The sequence below is a fragment of the Oryctolagus cuniculus genome, chromosome 2, assembly GCF_051225735.1.
Source record: "Oryctolagus cuniculus isolate XC-2025 breed Fujian yellow rabbit chromosome 2, ASM5122573v1, whole genome shotgun sequence".
Taxonomy (NCBI): domain Eukaryota; kingdom Metazoa; phylum Chordata; class Mammalia; order Lagomorpha; family Leporidae; genus Oryctolagus; species Oryctolagus cuniculus.
The window spans coordinates 12,168,038-12,182,597 of NC_142868.1; the positions used below are offsets into that span (position 1 = coordinate 12,168,038).

General features: G+C 44.6%; 1 protein-coding gene and 1 long non-coding RNA gene across 18 annotated transcripts in view; both read right to left on the reverse strand.

Annotated features, from left to right (window-relative positions):
- The window catches only part of LDB2 (LIM domain binding 2), a 393,372-nt gene extending 386,822 nt beyond the window's left edge, over positions 1-6,550 (reverse strand). For 14 of the 17 annotated variants that reach the window (XM_051830374.3, XM_070068063.2, XM_070068060.2 and 11 more), the window contains exon 1: positions 5,935-6,491. In XM_051830374.3, the coding sequence (XP_051686334.1) occupies positions 5,935-6,066 (132 nt within the window). In that variant the 5' untranslated portion in view covers positions 6,067-6,491. Of the gene's footprint in view, position 1; positions 88-5,934 lie in introns of all 17 variants that reach the window. The other 3 variants (XM_089326972.1, XM_002709533.5, XM_051830354.3) reach the window with 3 other exon arrangements.
- Positions 6,551-9,652: 3,102 nt separating this feature from the next.
- The window catches only part of LOC127486441 (uncharacterized), a 620,188-nt gene continuing 615,280 nt past the window's right edge, over positions 9,653-14,560 (reverse strand). Inside the window, exon 5 of the long non-coding RNA XR_016229778.1 lies at positions 9,653-9,771. This is a non-coding gene — a long non-coding RNA (uncharacterized LOC127486441). The remainder of the gene's footprint in view (positions 9,772-14,560) is intronic.

The following is a 14,560-nucleotide window of genomic DNA, read 5'->3' on the forward strand; positions in this document are numbered from 1 at the left end:
CCCCCTAATCACCTGTGTGCTGACCCATGGGGCGCCTCATTGTCAGCGCTGGTTTGAATGCTTCCTTTCATTACAAAATCAGAACCACTGCAGGACAGAGAAAACGCCATCATCATCTCTGTATCCCCAGACTGTGGACTGCCATTGCCTGAAGTATGGAAATTCTTGAACAATGACTAAATTTTTTTTTTGTCTTAAGGATTAACAGTTGCCCGTGTTCAGAAGCATGCTGCCAGAATTTAAATTGAAAGAAAAAAAAAATCTAAGCTCAATTAGATAAAAAAGGAAACAAAAGAAAGACAAAGTCATGGTCAGCAAGAGACAAAGCTATATGTGGCATTATATTGACATCAGTGCAGCATTTTTTCAAGGCTATGTTTTCTGATACTTCCGAAAGAGCAATTATATTGTGAGATCCACCACTCACATCTAAATAAGTTTATGAAGCTTGTTCTTGACCACTTATAAAGTTGGATGTTTGTGGTTGTTTGTTTTGTGTTTTGTTTGCATTTTCAGAAAGAGGGTCTTCTGTGTTCCCCATGAAAAATGAGTTAACGTGGACAATTGTAAGAAAAGGAGATTTATGGTCCTGTTCTCCATATCATTTAAATTAATTTCTTTTTGAGACCCAAACAAAAAGCTAAATGCTTAAAAAATGCATAGTGTTTAAGTCCTATATCGTAATTTGCACACTAAAAAGAGAGAAATTTAAATGTGCATTGATTTTAGGTGCTGATAAGAATCTGTGTTGCATGTGAGTTGAAAGATTTTTTTTTTCTTCTTGGCCTCCTACAAACAGTTAGTTTGCAGCAATTTTTAATTAAAAACAGTTCCCATAGTAAGAAAATGGGAAAAACAAAAAAAGGACTTCAGGAAAATAAAATCACTACAAGAGTCCTGCAATTTGTTTTCTGAGGCCATGAAGGGAGCCTGAAAAATAAGAGTTTGGAAGTTCTCATTTTTAAAACTGCACTTTTGGTTTCATTTAACATTTTCAAAATAGCTTCCCTTACCACCGCCCAAGCCCCTCCCCCAACCCCTCACCAACCCCCTTCAAAAAACTTGGAAAGTTCTGTTTTTAACACTGAAAATCATTCCTATACCTCTCAGAGGAACATAACATTTTTCTTTCTACATTTTGGAGTGGGGAGGGCAACTCCAAGTTATCACAAAGCAGTTTTTCTTTTTTTTCCCACTTATCCAAAATAACCTAATCTCATTTTAACTAGATTCCATCTGAACATCAATGATACTAAGCTATTCCATGAATAAACATGATGTTACAACGGGAAACCCTGTGACTGAAGTATATAAAAATGTAGCTGAAAGAAAAGAGAATCCCCCTCCCCCGTCCCCAGTCCCCAGTCCCCAGTCCCCAGGGAGTTGCAGAGTTATACTGAGGAGGGGTGAAAAACAGCTGATTTAAATTTCAAGGTCTTCAAACATTTTTAACATTCATATTAAACCCTGTGAAACTAAACACTGTAATGCTCAGAAAATCCTGTGTGAACAGTTTCCCATTGTAATCAGATTTCTCTTTCTGGAGTGGGATGTGTACCATTGATAAAAGAAAAAAAAATCTCTAAAAAGAAGAAATACCTAAGGAAGCTCACACTTCCGTGGTGTTTATGGTAGGGTACTAAAATTATCACACAATGCAACATGAAAAAAAGGGTTTCAAAATCTGCATCTGAATGGAGACACTTTTGGTCATTTGAATGAGGAAATAAGATCTGGAAAAGTTACCTAGGATAACAAAGAATTCCATAACTGTTCTTGATAAACTTTCTGAAATTCTATAATAATCCAATACAGCTAATTCCCTTCACTTAGTGTTCACTATGATGTCACTCATATGTTTTACCCATTTTCACTGAATAGCACAGACTTTAGGAAACTATACTGTTTTTGTTTTGATTGAAGCTTTTCACAAAACAAATTCGAGGCTCTAGGACGGATTTTTATATCCCGTCTGCCTGTACTGTGTGTGCAGTGCTGAACTGAAGGATTGTCCAGTGGTACGTGGATTCTTCCAAAATAAACTTGCCACAAGAAACCATTCAAATACAGGAGTTTTGGAAAGACATGGGGTCAACTAATGGTGGCACACACACAACAGAAAATTAACCCTTTCCCCACCCGCCTGGGAACTACAGAGGCAACAACAGTGAGACCCAGCTCAAAAAGTTCTTCTTAATTTCATTTTAAAAGGAGGTGGGGGACACCTACACTTTTCTTTATGAAATTCCACTGTGATTTTGATGTTGCCAAAAAAAATTGTATTTCCTAGAACAGCCAGCAGCATCTTAAACACATTTTTGCTGTTTTATTTACTTTTTACTGTGTCCATTTTCTTTTCAAAAGAGGCCAGGAGTCGTAGGGTGTTTTAGACACTTGCTTCCCTGTGGCCCAGAGAGGAGGAATCTGATAGTCTCAGGATAACATAAAGGCAGGAGATGAGCAATGAGCGCCCTGTAAGGAGAGCCCTGTAGGAAGCAGATGCCAAACCAACTTCAGCTCAAAAAATGATACCAGACCCTCAAAGACATCCAAATTGTGTGTCTCAGGGAAGGTGCTGATTTCACCTGTCACGGGTCTCAAATTCTCTCCCCTCTTTTACCTACAGATTCATTGATTGACTATTCAACAAATGCTGAGTATCTGCTTTGCCCAGTGCCTTCTGCTGGACTGACAGGGTCCACACCTTCAACTTTGCTTCACGACTCCCCAGTTATTTCAGTTCCACCAGTGAAGCTGGACCACAAATAATGCCTGCACTCTCTATTTCATACTTTCTCATACCAAAGAAAATGAATCAAAATGTTCAAATTAAAGGGAATTGCAGGTAATGGGCAGACGAGAAACCAAGATCCACCATAAACTAGTTAGGAAGTGACAGAAAAGAGTTAGAAATAGGATTAAGTCCAGTTCAATGCTCTTTAAACTAAAACTGGCTTGTGAGGACTGCCATTTGATTTCATTGGAAGAAATGTGTCCTTATCCACGAGGGAACGCCCTGGGGATCAGCCAGGGAAAGGAAGAGGAAACATTAGGGTTCTTCACTGATTTCTTTCCATAAAAGGGAGGTTTCTAGGAAATCTCGACAAACTTGATTACAATTTCTTCACTACAAACTGATTTGCTAATGCCTCTTTCTAGCTAAGTCTATGTTCCAAAAAGAATAGAGAATTGAGAATGCTATCTTAATGGGGTGACAAGGTATGGTATCAGGAGTTTCTAAAATAATATCATGTACTATAGGAGTATTGGAACACAAGAATAGGAGCAGTAGAACATGGGGTAGGGGTGTTGAGAGAGGGAGGGAGAGAGAGAGAGAGAGAGAGAGAGAGAGAAACTGTCTCTTGTCCCAATGGTTGGATGCATTGGTTAGATTCTAAAGTAAACATTCAACAATCTATTTCACTTTGTGGGTTAATAAACTGATAACTCTTGCTGGGAATCACTGTTTTAGTCCAACCAATCTCTCCCAAGTTTCAGAGGAACTTTATTATAAATAACCACTATTGGTAAAGGCATAGTGTAACTTCTTCATGAAGTTATGTTTCCTAAATACACACCACGATCAAAATTTAATATTTAATGTTAATATTGAAATATCTTGGTGCAATTACTTGATCCTCACATTTCTTCCAATAAAATGCAAACACATTTATGGCATTGGGTTCATGACATCCTTTATTGCTTAGCAAAGAAGAAGGAGATGGCAAGGCAATGATTTGGATAATAATAAGAAAGAACTACTAAGGTAGGAAAATATACTGGGGCTGACTCTAGAACCCACGAGAAAATAATTCACAGTGCTTTACTGATAAGGGCAGAGATTTGCTAGGAACCATTAATATTTGCTAGAGCGAGTCTCTCTGTTTTTGAGTCTTGAAACAGTTTATTTTTTACTCAGTGTAAAATCTTTCAAAGTAATACCCTATGATCCAAAAGTTAGGACTCCCCGAGTTGAGCTCTCAGAAAAACAGTGTCATTTTTTAAAAACATGATCTTACTGGGGCGTTTTTCACGTCTCTTATCTCAAATGTGAAACAAATGTGGGGCTTATTGCATTCTGCAGGTTTTGGTGAGGGTTCAGAGGTGCCCCGTGATAGGAAAGGAACGCAAGGCATACAGATTTCAGGGGACAGCCGCGTGCCCATCAGCTACGGGTTCGTGGAGGGGTGGGGAACCCCTCTGGCAACTTCTCACAAACTTTCTGAAATGTGAGGTGATACAGGTTATTTTCAAATCCTGTGGCTGTTAAAGAATTGAGATACAACGGCCTCTGGTCACTTTCTAAAAACTAATCCTACTTTAAAAGGACTTTTCTTCAGAAGTATACTGCAATTAATGTGTGCCCAAACTAGAAGTATTGTTCTATCCTAAGTCTGAAAGCAGGGGATGTCTACCAAGAGTTTAGAACATAAGAGCTCAACATAGTTGTAAAGATCTGAATGGAGTAGAGGAACTGTAACACACACACACACACACACACACACGAGGTAACAGGAACACATCACTGGCTGCTAGCAGCTCAGCTCCCTAAGCAAGCAGAGTTTACCTCCTAGGCAAGTGGCTTCTAGAGAGAACCACAGTGCCTGCCATGACATTGACCATCCAGGGAGAATCAACCTATAGAGAAACTAGTAGTGAAGAAGACAGCCCAGCTTTTAGGAAAACACCAGCCCTGGTCCAGCAGTTGGCCAATGAGAAAGCAGGTCACATCTTGTTAGCTGTATTAAACCCAACACACGTCATGAATTCTCCATGGCTCCGTTGACAATTCAAGCAAGAGTGTTTCATTTTATAATACAAACTTAATTGAGTCCCTTCCCCGAGTTAGGAGTTCATCTGCAATCTGAAAGTTCACCAAAGCTCTCTCTGAAAGCCCTTCGGCAGGACCCCTCTGGGTGCTTGTGCTCTGCAGAGCAGAGTCAATTCCCAGCGATTTCTACTTCCCCAAGCGACTTTGGTGCACCTACAACAAACTCCTTCTGAAACCACTTCAACACAAAGCCCCAGCATATAGGCAAAGGGACAAACCGGCAGCACAAACCTGCCCATCAAGTAGCACAGAGAATAAGTCAAGTGACATTAAATATTTAAATTGCAGGAGGCCAGCCTGGAGTTTTGCATGGAGAAAGTTCTGAAAGTTCTGCGCTCTCCCAGAGTTGCTGGCTGCCTCTGAGGCTGAGCCTCCCCCTCTCTCAGGCAGGGGATTACAAATATGCAAAAAACGAGAGCTGACTTGAAGGCACAGGCAGCTGCTGTCCTAAGGTAGAGTCTTCAGGAGGTACTGCCATCTCCACAGGGAAGTCTAGCACGCCCTCGCCCCAAGCAACTGATTTCTGCCTCTACCAAGGAAATAGACAAACATGCGTCCCTCCAGGGCTAGTTCTGAAAAGTATGCAGGGTCACTGTTTCGCCTCCCCCCCACGCCTCAGTGTTGAAGTTGGAAAAGCAAACGCATGTCAAAGCAGACTTCCTCCGGGATTTGTAAGAGAGAGAGAGAGAGAGAGAGAGAGAGAGAGAGAGAGAGATTATCTCATGTACATATGTATATTTCGCCAAAGCAAATGATCACAAAATCCCTTGGAACTGCATCTCAAGAAACATGACCAGGACCGGCTGAGAGGCTGCAAAGAGCCGGTTCTGGGTGAGTAGCATTTCTGGAGACCCGGCATGGGAATCAAGTGCTGGGTTGTGTCTTTCAAGATTCCGGCAGAAACTGTCCCCTGCTCCAAGAGTTGCTGTGCCTGGAAACCCGGCGTTCAAACTAGTGGGTTCACTGCTGCGCTCATTTCGGCGTTCGAGCTAGTATCTGGTGGGACACTTCCCATAGCTTCCCAGCCCCCCAGGACCCCTCGAAAAAGCCCGTGCACAGTTTAACAAAAACACACAAACACATCCCGAGGCTGGAGTACTTACCTCTGTTCGAGACTGCAGTCTCTTGTTCATCTCATAGATTCGGTACTCTGGCTGCACCATGTAGGGTGTATGTCTCCTATAAAATGGGCCGAAAGGAGAAGAATAGAAGGGGTCATGTGGCGTGCTGGACATCTTGCCTGTGTGTCGGAAATCAAGCTCAACAGAGTGTCAGAAACGTCCATGCAGGGCACATGGGCTCTGTGTTCCTCACAGTACAAAGTAGGCGCACGCACACACGCTCCCCCACACACACACACGCACACACACACAGAGCAGGCAGGCAGGCAGGCAGAACACACTGGCTGGGAACTGCTGGGGGAGCCTCTCTAGCTGGAGAGGAGCGGGAGAGCGGGCGGAGGGAGGGCGGCAGGGAGGGAGGGAGCACGGGAGAGGAGGGAGAGGGAGAGCGCAGGAGCTCCAGAGAGGGAGGGAGGGAGGGAGGCTGGTAAGGAGGAAGGGAGGGAAGGGGAGAGAGAGAGAGAGGAGAGAGAGAGGCTGGATAGCTTTAGGCACCACTGCTTGTTTTTAAAGAAGCAGTTTGTGGAGAGGTCACTTCCTGTCCACACTGTGGACTAGTTCAAAAATATAATTCTCCTCCCAGGCTGACAAGAGGTCTAAGGTTTGGTTTGAATTTTTTTTCCTCCAGCCAGGACCCTTTACAACCTGGTTGCTGAGCTTGTTAGCATAGAGGTGGTTCCCCCCACCCCCCCACCCCTGCGGTCTGAGGCGCTCACCCCTGACAGCCGCCCCGGTGTCGTGTATCAGAAATGTGATTACTAGGAAACCCAGAAACGTGGGCCGTGGCTCCCCCGAAATGCAGCGAGCGGGTCATTCCCTCCCATGCAAAGATTTCTCTGGGCACGAATCTCCCTGTAGAGTTCTGGCTTTACTAGCTGCTGTTCCAAGAGCTTGTTGCATTCTTTGCATTTCCACCCCTCCCCAACCTCCCCTCTTCCCAGCCCCCTCGCTCTCCTCCCAAGACTTCATTCAAGCCCTTTAAAGGCCTTTAAGGAGGCTTGGATTCAGGTTACCTGAGCATTTTCAGGTAAAAAACAGTCCTTCGAAGATAAATCCATGGGGCAGTGGTTTGTGGTTTTTTTTTTTTCCTAAGAGGGAAAAAAATTGCTAAAAGCAGACCTCCCAACAAGATAGGAAAAGCAAAGAAGAAAACTGCCACCAAAATGACCATGGAAAATTCAGTTGAGTAGGAAATTGCAGATAATTGAATGGATCATCCCCAAATAACATGCCCAACTCTGATGGAGACGAGGTCTTTCTTTTCCAACATTGGTCAAATATATAAATCTTTTCCCAACTGTGGTGTATGGTGGCTGGAAGAAAATCCAAACAGCCTATGGGAGGGGATAGAAACTCTTTGGAGAATTAAGGGATCTGAAAGATAATCAAATTCTGCTGGAATCAATGATAACCAGCCAGATGACACTTGAACAAAGCCCAGGCACAATTTAAATGTGTTGAGCCAACACTGAGCTGGGTCACTGGTATTACAGGACCACCAAAAAGCACGAGGAACACAGACCTGCATGCAAATGCATGCAAATGAGACATTTCTTCCTTTTTAATAAGCAGATTAATTAACTTTCTGCCCCAATCATGGCTTGGGGTATCTCCAAGTCACTGGCCACCAGGGGATAAGTTACTGCTAATTCTGCAATTTACACTTCGCACAGAAATGACTCCAAATTGCCATCTTGGTCAGTCCTTTTCCACTGCAGGAAGAGTTCGCCCCCAAACTTAGAGCAGCATAGCCCAGCACAGCAATGTCGCTTGCCAGGATGAGATTAGGGGAGGAATTAGGCTAAGGCTGCTTGGAACTTGTGCTAGGAGACCCCAAGGCAGGCCAGCATGCTTGGTTTCAGGTTTCATTACAAATCCAAAAGCTGGACCAAATTTGCTGCAAGGTTTGTCAAAACACACAACCTTCTAAAGACAACATTTCAAACAAATTTGGCATGATTTATGTTTTCGTATGGGGGCCACTGTGAGACCTAACAGTTCCTTGTATTTAAATTCCTAAACTAAAGATGGTCCAAAGGTTTTATACCTGCCTGAGTTCGTGTTTGTGTGGCTGTTTCAGTGCGCAACTCAATGTGACACCGAGTCAGGCATGTGCAGCCCACGACTAATCAGAAATAGAGCTGCTGAAAAACCCATCCCAGGAGGGAACCGTTTTCTGAGTAAGGGTAACTTTTGCTCTCATGTGTTCTTATGAACCTTTCCGAGTTATAATTGGAAATATTTCCTGCTTTTAATTCCCAAAGACTCTCGACTCAGAGCTACCAGAAACTTTATAATACTTGGCCCACATGCCTGATTTCCCATCCTTGTTATTTCAAAAGTCTCCAAATTGGTCTCACTATTCATAGATTCAAAAGTCGTCTTCTCTCTGGACATCAGATCACATCCCATCAAGTCCAAACCTTTCTGATCAGGGTGCTGACTGCACAAAAGTGAAACCAATCCTGTCCTGCCAGCAGTGGAACGTCCAAGTTCCTTATGCACATGGTAAACAGAGCCCAGAGAGACCTGTGCGTGCACTTTCTTCCCCCCCCCACACACATGCACACACACACACACGCACACTCATTCTCTCCTTCCCTCATTCATTGATTCGCTTGATTTGATTTTCCTGAAGTTGCAGTCTCCTGTTGTGCATTACCACATTTTACTCTTGTCCCCTGTTTACCTGCAAACTCCTACTCATGCTTCTGTCCCGTTAAATCATCTCCTCCTTGGGGCAGGCATTGTGGCCCAGTGGATGAGGTCAATGTCTGTGATGCTGGCATCACACGTGAGTTCTGGCTCGAATCCCCACCTGCTACACTTCTCATCCAGCTGTCTACTAACGATCCTGGGAAAGCAGTGAAAGATGGCCCAAATGCTTGGGACCCTGCCACCCACACGGGAGACCTGAATAGAGTTATGGGCTCCTGGTTTTGGCCTGACCCAGTCCTAGCAGTTGCAGCCATTTGAGGAGCAAACCAGCAGATATAAGTTCAGTCTCTCTCTCTCTCTCTTGCTGTAGTTCTGCATTTCAAATAAATGAAACAAAAATCTTTTAAAAATTATCTGCTCTTCCAGAACCTTTTAAAATGACCAATTCATCAATTTCTTATTTACCAGACATCCCATGCACAGAGGGTGGGGCCTCAGGCTATAGCACCAACCAGAGCCCATTTCAACTCTGGCTCTTCTTTTTTTTTTTTTTTTTTTTTTTTTTTTTTTTTTTTTTTTTTTTTTTTTTTGACAGGCAGAGTGGACAGTGAGAGTGAGAGACAGAGAGAAAGGTCTGCCTTTGGCCGCTGCAGCCGGTGCGCTGTGGCCGGCACACTGCGCTGATCCGATGGCAGGAGCCAGGTGCTTCTCCTGGTCTCCCATGTGGGTGCAGGGCCCAAGCACTTGGGCCATCCTCCACTGCACTCCCTGGCCACAGCAGAGAGCTGGCCTGGCTCTTCTTGAAAGCACCGCTGTTCTCTGTTCTCAGGGGTCCACATGGATACTCAGGACACGTGGACCTAATTATGAGGACGAAGCGGCGGGAGGATGAAGTGGCTGCCATCGCCTGCATTTTGCTCTCCATCCTGCTTGATTTCAGAGGTTCATTGTCTCCTGCTCCATTCCGAGCACCCAGCCCTCTTCCCCCAACCCCGTTCTCCCAAAGCCTTCCCAAACCATCTCACCTTTCTTTTTGTCCCAAACCAAACAGCACAGGCTGCCACATATCAGGTTCCTCAGCTGGGTTTGTCACTTGTCTATGTTGTCTCCATTTCTTAAGGGATCAGCCATGATTTGTCTGTTTCTGGTCCAGGGATGAGCCTGACAAATGAAGGAAACAAAATTCTCATTTTAAGACTACTACTGCTAGCATCCCATATTGTAGCAACAGTTCAGGTCACAGCTGCACAGCTTCCAAGCTTCTGATCCAGCTCCCTGATAATGCACCTACGGAGGCAGGGGAGAATGGCCCAGATATTTGGGCCCCTGGCACCCACACGGGAGATAGGAACTGCTGCATTCATTCAGGGAGTGAACCAGAAATGGAAGATCTCGTTCTCTCCTCCTCGCTCACTGTCACTCTACTTTTAAAATAAATAAAAACTGTATGTTCACTCCTTCTGAAAACCACAGGGCAACTCAAGCAAGCAGTATTTGTAGGCCATCAAAGAATGCACAAGGCAGTGTGACAGTTCTATTACCCCCAAAGATGGAGACATGATCATTTACATATTAACACACATAAGTTCCCAACATCCTCCTACAGTTATGAGAGGCACCCTAGAGACTGGCCTGGGCTTTTAACTTAGGATCTCACCCAGCTACATTCACCAAGTTTAACCCACAGAGTGTTTATTTTCCCTTTAATTTGAAATGCCTGCCCACAATTTAAAATACGAAAGATCTAACAGATGACCCAAATTTTCATCTTCTCTTGAGACGTTGTAAGCTCTGGCAAGCTTTGGCCCCATCCTTACCTACATGCCCACATGTGTCTGTACCTATTACTACCCATCCATTCACCATTGCACTCGCCTTGCACCACTGAACGCACTGATTTCCATTTACCTGACTGCTCACTGTCCTTTCCCTCAACATGTCCAGTTGCATCCCTTCCATTCCTTCCTTCAAGCTGCTTGCTTTGGAAAGCAAATATTTTTGCCACTCTTCAGTTTCCCTTCTGTGCACAGTCTTCTCTATCTCTGTGCCCCGTATTTTCTTTCTGACTCTCCATGCAACAGCATTTAACTAATAGTATATGAAGGGTAAAGCTGACATGTGGTGGTCATGGCAGGGGACCAGGCTGGGGAGGGGAGTGGATATAAGGCATGGTCCCTCTTTCCAGTGACTTACAGAAATGTAAACATATGGTTCCCGTAGTCAGCATTGTGGTGTAGTGGGTAAAGCTACCACCTGTGACGCCAGCATCTTATTTGAGCACCAGCTTGTGTCCCAGCTGCTGCAGAGGATGGCTCAAGTGCTTGGACCCCTGCACCCACATGTGAGACCTGGAAGAAGCTCCTGGCTTTGGTCAGGTCATCTGGCCATCTTCTTTCAGCAGACAGAAGATCTGTGTTTGTGTGTAACTCTCGACTTTGAAGTAAATAAATAAATAATTTTAAACAAATGCTTCCTACATTCAGCAAGTATATATAGAGCCCCTACGATCTAAAAAGCCCCATGTCAGGTACTGGGAATACAGCCCAAGGAATAAGATCAAAGGTTATATAGGACTAATTCCCAATCTCAAGGTCTTCACCATAAAAAGACAGCCTAGAATAACTGTTTCAAAGGATGACTCACTGACTTCACTTCAGTATACCTGCATTTAGTTGTGTGAGTATGACTTCAGATGCTTAACCTCTCTGTGCCTTGGTTTTCTCACTTGCAAAGTGGTGATAATAACAGTCCTGTGGATCCCTATGAGAACTGAATTGGTTAATACATGTACATTGATTGTAACAGTAACGCATTTAGTAAGTGTCCATATTAATATTATTATAAAAGATGACAGTATCACTAAGTGTTAAGTGACACTGTGAAGAGTAGAGGACATGCTGGCATGGGGACAGGACATTAGAAGTGGGCAAAGACCAGAAAACCCAAAGGCATAATATGGTGGACACCTTCAAATTTGTTTTTTTTTTTTGAACATTTATTTATTTAAAAGGCAGAGTGACAGATAGAAGGAGAGAAAAAAGAGAGAGTGAACAAGCTCTCCATCTGTTGGTTCAGTTCCCAAATGCCTGCAACAGTCAGGTCCTGGGCTAGGCCAAAGCCCAGAGCCAGGAACCTAGAACTTGATCCAGATCTCCCATGAGGGTGGCAGGGATCCAGGCATTTGGGCCATCACACACTCCATTCCAGGTACAATAGCAGGAAGCTGGACTGGAACTGTAGTTGCCAGAACTTGAACCAGCACTCTGATATGGAACATGGCCGTCTCAGATGGAGGCTTACCCCACTGAGTCACATCACCATCCTCCACCTTCAAAATTTATAAATGAAATGCTTGCTTAGATCCTTAAATGAAGGCGGATTCATTCAAACTAGTTTTGCCAAGGAAGACTTCACAGACAGGGAGACATTGGTGTTTATCCTCAAAGGATCAGCCTGAGAGACAAAGATGAAAATTTGAGAAAGGCCACATCAAGCAGAGGAGACACCATGGAAATGAACAGGTTTGACATCAAGCAAAGTCAAGAAATTTTATGAAAGTAGAGACAGTAAGAAGATGTTGCAGCCTAGATTTGGAAGACTTCACACGCCACTTTAAGGAATGTGCTGTTGATTGCATGGGTTTAGGAGAGCAGGAACACGAGAAGAGAAGAACTGTGCCCCAGCAGGTGACTGGCAGATCCAAGGAGGATAAAGTGGCTTCAGATAGACCCAAGAACTGAGCAATGCTTTGAACGTTACTTCATGAGTCAACAGAATCCCTAGCTCCCATCTCCTTACAGACTTCTATCAGAGCCCATGAAAGAGATTGGAAAAACTCTTACACTGCTTTGTCAATCACTTAGAACCACAATGTCTGATCAGTTTGTGTAATTCTTAAAGGCTGTTCTCTCCACAGAAGCAGTAGTCGTTGTTCAGGCATTTAATTTGTACAAACTGACTTCACAGTTGAGAAGAGCATTGCTGAGAATATCCAAGAGCTTGCAAATCGGTCTCCACCCTACAGGTTTGGAACTGTCTTGGATTTCCTTACTCAAGGTGCAATTCATTGTAATGACTAGCCAGTGAGAATATCTCATTTCTGGACAAAATCAGCCCCATGGTATGGATCATTCAAAGCCATTTAGTCATTCAACAAGTGTTCATGGAGTCTCTGCAATGTGCAGGACCCTCTTCTCAGACTCTGTGTGATCTGGCCCTCTCCTAGCTCTGCAGAAACCTCTGTGACTCTCCCTCCATGGCCTTTCCACCCCCACTGCCCATGACACTTCTTCCATTCCTTCCTGGGTAACATCAAAGTCTTCCCTTTGGGCTCTAGGACCTTCTTCTCTCAGGCCCTGCCATGGCTCCCTTATAGCTTTCAGCTGCTTATCTCAACTGGAGATGTCACCCCTTTGGAAAGGCCACCCACAACAAAGTTATCTGAATTATCTGCCCATGCTCCATCTGTTTCTATCACAGATTTCTGTTTGTTAGGTCACCAACACTCACTGCTGTTTATAACCACATCTGTACTTGCTATTTACTTGCGTTTTGCCTCTGTCCACCATGAGATTGTAAATTTCACAAGTGCTGATGATGTGCTGTATTTCTCTTTTAGTGTTTATCTACTTTCATTTATTTAAATGGCAAAGTCACACACACACACACACACACACACACAGGTCTCCTATATGGGTTATAAGGGACCCAAGTACTTGAGTCATCATCTCGTGCCTCCCAGAGTGGACATTAGTAGAAATGGACATCAGCATCAAAAGCACAGGCGGGATTCAAACCCAGACACTGAGATACAGGATACAACCATCTCGGGTGGCAGCTTAACCCAATGAGCCAAGATGTGCTGGGTTTTAAAAAACCTGTAGTTGTTTCTTTGTTTTCAGCTACTTGAAAGGCAGAGTGATGTGGAGGGATTAGGGAGGGGGAGGGTGGGAGAGAGAGAGAGAGGGAAACATCTTCCATCTGCTGCTTCACTCTCCCAGATGCTTGCAATGGCTCGGGGCAGGCCAGGCCAAAGCAAGGAACCTGGAACTCCATCCTGGTTTCCATAGGGGTGGCAGGGGTCCAAGCACTTGGGCAATCCTCTGCTTCTTCCTAGGCACATCATCAGAAAGCTGGTTCTAAAGCGGAGCTGCCAGGACTAGGACCAGCTCTCTGATGTGGGCTACAGACATCCCACAGCCTAACCCCCTGCACTACAATGCCTGCCCAGGTGTGTTGGCTTTACACACCCCTGTGCACCTAGAATTCAACACGATGCCTGGCACATGTGAATACTCAGTACATTTCTGTAAAACAAATGAATCCCAGGGGAAATTACATGCCCCAATTCTGGGTCAGGCAATCCATATACCAGGAAAGTCTTAAGCTATCATTCGTTCACTCATGCAGGGGGCACTTATTGGTACTTCCTACATGTCAGGCACGATGATACTGAGCAAGCTAAATTGGGCAAACCTCAGTAGTGCTGTTGAGACATCAGTTACCTACTTCTGACCTAAAGGAGGCTATGTCACCAAATTTTTCCCTTCCTCACTAAGTCACATCACTGCACTGAGCTTTAGTTACTCTGTATAAAATGTAGCTAATATAAGCGGGCGCCACGGCTCACTAGGCTAATCCTCCACCTTGCGGCACCGGCACACAGGGTTCTAGTCCCGGTCGGGGCGCTGGATTCTGTCCTGGTTGCCCCTCTTCCAGGCCAGCTCTCTGCTGTGGCCCGGGAGTGCAGTGGAGGATGGCCCAAGCACTTGGGCCCTGCACCCCATAGGAGACCAGGATAAGTACCTGGCTCCTGCCATCAGATCAGCGCGGTGCGCCGGCCATGGCGGCCATTGGAGGGTGAACCAATGGCAAAGGAAGACCTTTCTCTCTGTCTCTCTCTCTCTCACTGTCCACTCTGCCTGTCAAAAAAAAAAAAAAAATGTAGCTA